Below are 7839 nucleotides of genomic sequence, written 5' to 3'. Positions count from 1 at the left end.
TGGGCAGACCCGTGGCATACAGATGATGAATAATGCCTATGAATAAAGATTCATATTTTGAATGACTAATGAAATCTGCTGCCACGACTTTGAGCCCACCAGAGAGATGCTGGCCTTGTTCAATACAGTTCTGTATGACAGGGACAAGGGCGAGGGATCTCAACATGTCTAAAAAGAAACTGGACAACGCTGTAAATAGTTCAAGTTCATGGAGTTTTTTTCCCGTTCTTTTTTATGTTGGAGACAGCCAGCAGTTTAACAGGTGAGCTGAAATGATTTTCAATTGCCTTTGCCGGGGAAATTGCCTTTAATGTTTATGATGTTATTTTATAGATATTATAGTGCATTTTGCAATTATAGCAATGCTGTTGGACTTCAAAAGCAACATATATGGATTTTTATGGGCATATTTTGAGTTCTGGTATTGGGCTGATTTTTGGGCCGTTTTTATACCCGGTTGGGCGGGTTTTGGGCCGGTTTTGAGTTGCTGTTTGGCTGCTTTTGTCTCACAGATCTGGCAACCCTGACAGTACCCCGAATTCTCCTTTGCGGAAGCCATGAGTGCACGTTTCACTGCTGAACATGATTCAGAAGAGGAAGTGGAGGAGGTATCAGAAGAAGAGATCGGGGAGGAATACAACCCAGAGCATGATGCATCATCTTCGGGAGAAGAAGTCCCTCAAGCTGAAAGAGAGACTTTCTTGTCAAAAAACAGCAAAATCACATGGTCCTCCTCAGCGTATGAAAAACAGGGCAGGATGGCAGCACAAAACGTCATGAAGATGGCCCCGGGACCCACCAGGTACGCCGTTTCCCATGCCCGTGACATTCCCTCCACATTCTACCTGTTCATCACACCAGCAATCGAAAAAATAATCCTGGAGATGACAAATCTGGAGGGTTTTCGAAAATATGGAGACAGCTGGAAGAGGATGGATGAGACCGACCTGCATGCCTACATAGGGCTGCTAATCTTAGCAGGTGTGTACAGGTCCCGAGGTGAGGCTGCAGCCAGTCTCTGGGATGCAGAGAGTGGAAGGGCAATTTTCCGCGCCACGATGCCACTCAAACTCTTTCACACTTACTCAAGACTGCTACGATTTGATAACCGTGAGTCAAGACCCGCAAGACGTGTGACGGACAAACTGGCAGCCATAAGAGAAGTCTGGGACAAGTGGGTGGAGCGGCTGCCATACCTGTACAACCCTGGGCATGAAGTAACAGTGGGTGAGCAACTGGTTCCATTCAAAGGTACATTTTTATTTCCATATCTGAAATATAAGGCCAAACAAACAAACAAACAAAAATACCTTGGGTTCCGGTTCCTTGTCGTTTAAGGGCATGAATAGGTAGGGAATTTATTTTATATATATATATATATATATATATATATATATATATATATATATATATATATATATATTTTTTTTTTTTTTTTTTTTTTTTTTTTTTTTATTTAGCATTTTAAGGATGGGTAGGGGGGGATTTATTTTATTTAATTTATTCATGGGAAGGATGGGTAGGTAGGGATTTTATTTTATTTTATTCTTTTTTTTAATTTTCGGAAGGATGCATGGGTTGCTTTTTAAATTTTAAATTTGCATAAGTTACCACCTTTATAACGGGCGGAGCAGCGTTATTACTAGCAGAGGGGGGTGTCTCTGGCTCGCATCGCAGCGCTAGGTAGGCTCCTGAAGTCGAATACACCCATCACGCCCACCGCCACAGAGCCAAGCTCCACGGTGGGGGCCTCAGGCAAACATGACGGTCGGAAGGGAGGGTCGGAAGTTGGGCGGTAGCGACAATTTGTTTGACTGTTTTAAGTAAGGGATAATATTGAGAGGAGGTCGTTGTGGACAGTAAGCAGAGGTGGGTAGAGTAGCCAAAAATTGTACTCAATTAAAAGTACTGTTACTTCAGAATAATATGACTCAAGTAGAAGTAAAAAGTAGTCATCCAAATAATTACTTGAATAAGAGTAAAAAAGTACTTGGTGGAAAAACTACTCAAGTACTGAGTAACTGTTGAGTAACGTCTTTATTTTTTAACACAAGCATTCAGTCAGACAAACAACAATACAAAATAATCATCTTCAGGCAAATTAAAGTTCATCCAATCAATACAATTCATTAAATAAAAAAATAGCTTAAATTAAAATAATCTTCAAGTAAAATAAATAATAAAAATAATAAATAAAAATTAAATAAATAAATAAAATGTCCAGGTTCTGGAGCATCTCCAAGGCAGCTGTCATATTTCTCTTCCGCCATTCATTCATTGATATTGTCGAAAGTCTCCTGATAACTCCAGTGTTGATAAATACAATCACTGGAGACTGCCTAAACAGCGCAGCGTTGCCAACTCTCACGCATTGGCCGTGACAGTCACGCATTCAATCTCAATCTCACGCTCTCACGCTCAAGAGAGAAATCTCACGCCAAATCTGACTCTTTTATTGTAAATTTTTCCACTCATCATGTGTACTCATTTGTGACTATAAACAAGCTCAAGTCTTAAATAGGCTCTAAACCACTCCAGTGTCCAGCACTCCTGACAGGTGCTGCTCCGGCTGTCAGTCGGACACATTCTGAAGGAGGAAGTTACCTCAGAAACTGTCAAGGTAAATAAACATCCCTATGTCTGATTAAAAGGAACAAAAACGTATTTTAGTTAAAAGGAAGACATGACCCGCTGACCGTTGATTCTGCAATTTTCATTTGATTTGCTCCGACTGGCTGTGAAAAAACTGTAAACTCAACTCAATGTAGCCTAATGTAGTGGAGTAAGAGTACAGTTTTTTCTTCACAAATCTACTCAAGTAAAAGTAAAAGTATAGTGATTTAAAACTACTCCTAGAAGTAGGCTACATTTTTCTCAAAAACTTACTCAAGTAAATGTAACGGAGTAAATGTAACTCGTTACTACCCACCTCTGACAATTAAGTATGTTAACTGTGTTAACTTAGGGTCGGAAGTTGGGCGGTAGCGACAATTTGTTTGAATGTCTTAAGTAAGGGATAATATTGAGTGAGGAGGTCGTTGTGGACAGTAATCCTATGGCATCAGAATACATGTCTCTCTTAGATTAAAGGTTAGGTTTTTCTTAGGATAAAAGTTTATAAATTGATGCAGCAGGTTAAAGGTTTATTTGAACTTTCTTGTGTGCACCTGGAGTTTACCCCATTGTAGGACTAATATTTGATGTTACTGGTGTAAATGTGGTAAATAAAAGGTAGACAACATCAAAAGTGTTATATATTTAAGAAACTGATGTCTTTCACGTCTCAAAGTTTACTAATTAAATATAAATCAGCGATGGTGTTTTCTCTTACAAAATCGATAACTTGGTTTTATTTTGAAGTTTCTTGTGCGCACTTACTGTCCCAAACGACTTCACACTGGAGGTTAGCCTGAGACGGGAGCCTGCACCGGAATACGCCTCATGCTGGAGGTCTGCAGCTAGATCGTCTTGTGTGTGTGTGTGTGTGTGTGTGTGTGTGTGTGTGGGGGGGGGGGGGGGGGGGGGGGGGTGATTCCATGAAGTTATTTTCCGAAGTTACGCGAGAACATCACAAATAAGGCGAGTGCAACATAGATCAAAATAAAAGCCCTGCTTAACTTTTGACCAATGCCAACAAGGTCACACTCGGTTGCATAGTGCCTTTATTTTATTTTTTTATTTTATTTTTACATAGAGGCCAATAAAATAACCTGACTTGGGAGTTAAAAGGGACACTCGGTCGGGAACCGGAACCCAGAAATTATTTTTGTCTGGCCTAAGTGATTTTCATTATTGATTTCTGTGACTGTTTTCTGTGACTCTGATACTAATTACTGATGGTAATCTCTTCTGTCCAAAGGTTGTTGTCCTTTCCGGCAGTATATGCCAAGCAAGCCAGCAAAATATGGGATCAAGATGTGGGTGGCCTGCGATGCCAAATCCAGCTACGCTTGGAGGATGCAAGTGTTCACCGGAAAACTGACCCGCGGAGGCCCAGAGAAGAACCAGGGGATGCGGGTTGTGCTTGATGTGACAGAGGGACTGAGGGGTCACAGTGTCACATGTGACAGTTTTTTCACCTCTTATGAACTCGGACAGCAGCTCTTGAAGAGGAAGATCACCCTGGTCGGCACAGTTCGTAAAAACAAGCCTGAGCTCCCGCCTGCACTGCTTGAATCAAAGGGGAGACAGGTCTTCTCTTCAAAGTTTGCCTTCACGCCCACCACCACTCTAGTTTCCTACCTTCCAAAGAAAAACAAGAATGTGGTCCTTCTGAGCACACTGCACACAGAGGCGGACATTAGTGATCGTGAGGACAGGAAGCCAGCCATCATTCTTGACTATAACCGCAGCAAAGGTGGCGTGGACAACCTAGATAAGGTGATTGGAACGTACAGCTGCAGAAGGATGACTGCCCGCTGGCCCCTGGTCATCTTCCACAACATCATTGATGTTTCCTCCTACAATGCCTTTGTGATATGGAGGGAGATCAACCTTACCTGGATGCCTGGTAAGAAGAACAGGAGGCGGGTGTTCCTGGAGCAACTGGGAAAGGCACTTGTAACTCCGTACATCGAAAGAAGGAAGCATCTCCCCTGCACAGAAGACTCTGCAGCAGTTGTAAAAGCTGTTCAGAGTCGATCTCGTGATCAACCTGAGGGTCCAGTTGCCCCAGCCACTGCCCCTGCCACATCCCCAGCCACTGCCCCAGCCACTGCCCCAGCCACGTCCCCAGCTACGTCCCCAGCCACTTCCCTAGCCACTGCCCCAGCCACGTCCACAGCCGGGGCAAGTAAGAGGAAGAGGTGTCAGTTCTGCCCACCAAAGAAGGACTGTAAGACACAAACTGTGTGCTGCAGGTGTCAAACATATATCTGCAAAGGCTGTGCACTTGTATACTGCCCTACATGTGCAAATTAGTTGACTAAATTATGTTGCTTGGTTCACATGTTCACATTTTTTGTTTTGTATATTTTATTTCATTGTTCACTGCCAAAGTTAGTTATTGTGATAAAGTTATTGGGATAAATAAAAATGCTTCAAAACTACTTTTTGTACTTTTCTGCTACTTTCTTAGGCTATAGAAATACAATACAAATACTACCATAAAAAAATAATATAATAATATACCAAGAAAACAACTGACAGTGTCATAGAAACGAGTGGTGTCTCCTGAATAAATGCAGTCTTTCTGCCATGTGAAGAGGGAAAAATCAGGTACACACACAATTTGTGGTTAATGACAAGTTGCTTCTTCAAACAAAATGGATTTGGTGTTTAATGTGAAATGATAGAAAACCTGTTAGAGATACACAAATTGAAAGTTTGACCTGATGGTGGCACTAGATGGGGTTACCAAATTTAGTAGGTTTTATCGTCAAGGTGTCATAAATGTGTCCAGAAAATTTGAAAAGACTTGAATGAAAGCTGTCCAAGATACACTAATTGTAAGTTTAGACTCTGACCTGGTGGTGGCGCTCACCAAAATCCATAGGGTCCATCCTCAAGGTGTCTTAAATATGTCCAGAAAATTTTAAAAGATTCAGAAGAAAGGTTTTCAAGATACACTAATTTCAAAATTGAAAGTTTGACCTGACGGTGGTGCTAGAGGAAAGGTCATGGGGTCACCAAAATAAAGAAGCTTAATCCTCCTGGGTTCATTAATATCAGAGACATGGATGAATTTCAATCTATATCCTCTCTGTTAATGTGTCCAGGAAATTTGAAAAAAAAATTCAGATAAAAATTTTTAGAGATATACTCATTCTAATTCAAACATTTGACCTAATGGTGGCGCTAGAGGGAAGGTCCTAGGGCAGGGCTATTCAATTACAAATTCAGTTGGGCCAGATTTTTAACCGAGACCTTAAGCTGGGCCAGACATTTTCCAGACATTTAAAACGGCGGTTTTCATCGTCAATTTTTCGTTTAAGGGTTGAAAAAGACATACTTTTGAGCCGCTAGCATCAGTAACTTTCAAAACAACGCGCTGCAGTGTGAGTTGGTTGTGTGTTGCTAGGCAACGTGGAGTGTTGCATTCACTTTCTGAACTACTGCAGGGATTTCGAGTTCATTCTCGCGAATGTTTTTCTCTGCTTTTTTGGTTGAACCACGAGCTGGGCCACTCGGGAATTGCTTCTGGGCCGCATGTGGCCCGCGGGCCGCCAATTGAATAGGCCTGTCCTAGGGTCACCAAACAGAATATGAAGACAATACAAGGGCTAGAGCAACAGTCACAGTTATTACACCTGCAGAAATCCTCACATGAATATGGAATAAAAGTGGTTACATATAATTTTTTTTTTTTTCATATCAGTCACAAAATTTGCTAGCCTGTTGCTTCTTTCCAAATACGCCATCACCCAGTCATTACTGTATCCCTAACAATGTGGGTGTATCATGCCCAGAACTCTGGTGGGTTCCATAAAAAATAGTCCATGCACTTTTATGGGTTTTTTTAGGGGTTTCCATGGCGTCTCCAGCAATTTAATACTCTGGAAATGATCACAGTCCAAAAGGTGATTATTTTAAATTGTCTTAATGTTACAACTGTGGTTGTAATTGTTGTGTTTTTATCTTCATTTTATGTACTTTGTATATCAGGTATACAGGTGCGTCTGCCACTCTCTTAATGTAAATAGGTGTGTGTGGGGACGAGGAGATGATTGGGCCAGCTCCAGCAGCTCGACTGTGATTGGCTCCTTCAGCAGACTCAGCTGCTCTCCCATGCGGCTCCTCTACATGACGTTTCTGTAGTTTTTGTGAATTGGATTTGGAGTTGGTTGGGGTGGACTGTCAGTTTTGTTTGACCTCATTTTCTCATGTTTAATTAATGAAGGAGGTAAGTTGTTGTCATTTGGTTTCCTCGGTTTTGTCAGGTTATACTGATTATTTTTCAGATTGTGGTGTTTTGTTTATTATGTTGTCCTTGGTCCAGCCTGAAGCCACAGCACTTCGCTATATCTTTATTGTTATTTTCACATTGTAAGTAAACCCACTGTCTTGATTTTGAGCTGATTTGTCTTTGTGGCTGCTTTGCGAAGATGAGGCTTTGTCACGTTGCGTCTCGGACACTCCTAGACGGGACATAACACTTAATCTCACCACTTTGGAGCTATTTGTCAGTGTTCAAGCATGACATCTAAACAATTTAACACTGAACACAAACCAAAATATCTTGACATCAAGATCCCTGTGGGGAAAAATGACTATGAGGGTCTGCAACTTGATGAAAGTCTGTTTGGGGTCCTGAACATGTGAATGTTTCAAGCAGCTCTATGTGGAAATGCATCAATTATCAATATTGAATTAATATTTTGTCACCTGTCCCCACCTTCCTGTGCCACTCCTCATCCAATCATCCGCCTGTCCGACAGATTCACCTGCACACCTGTCTTCACTCTGGCTGCGTACTCCTGAGAGGATTCGATATTCCTCCCTGCCACTCTGGTAGTTATTTGCCGGTGTCTTTCCGTGATTTCAGAGTCGCGCCAGCCTAATCCCAGCCTGTCTGGTCGGCTTTTGATTTCTCTGTCAGTACACTGCTTTGCTCGTATTCTCTGGCTCTGACCTCGTTTGTATTTTGGAGGTTCCAGTTTTGGCTCAGCTGCTGCCTCCCCTCGACATTTGGGTCCACCTGTCAGCACACCTGTGATGTATTCACAAGTTTAGCGCAAAGCAACATGTTACTGAATGAGTTAAAAGCTGCCTTGCATTTATTTTCTCATCAAGGATTTCACAGAATAGCCAACCATCAAACCTACCTGTCGTCTGTCTGTAATTTTAGCTCTTCAGTAATAAATTGGCACAGTTTTCAATAAATAAATTAATTCATAGTCT

At 41.7% G+C, this 7839-nt stretch overlaps 1 protein-coding gene across 1 annotated transcript; it reads left to right on the top strand.

Moving 5' to 3' along the window:
* Positions 1-557: 557 nt before the first annotated feature.
* LOC115356611 (piggyBac transposable element-derived protein 4-like) lies at positions 558-4966 on the top strand. Its single transcript, XM_030047828.1, has 2 exons — positions 558-1251; positions 3860-4966. Exons 1-2 carry the CDS (start codon positions 558-560, stop codon positions 4918-4920), a joined length of 1755 nt encoding a protein of 584 aa, XP_029903688.1. The 3' UTR covers positions 4921-4966.
* The last annotated feature ends 2873 nt before the right edge of the window (positions 4967-7839 follow it).

Source organism: Myripristis murdjan, chromosome 24 (assembly GCF_902150065.1).
Source record: "Myripristis murdjan chromosome 24, fMyrMur1.1, whole genome shotgun sequence".
Classification (NCBI taxonomy): domain Eukaryota; kingdom Metazoa; phylum Chordata; class Actinopteri; order Holocentriformes; family Holocentridae; genus Myripristis; species Myripristis murdjan.
The sequence above is the reverse complement of the archived record's forward strand: the minus strand, read 5'-3'. Positions and strand labels throughout refer to the sequence as shown.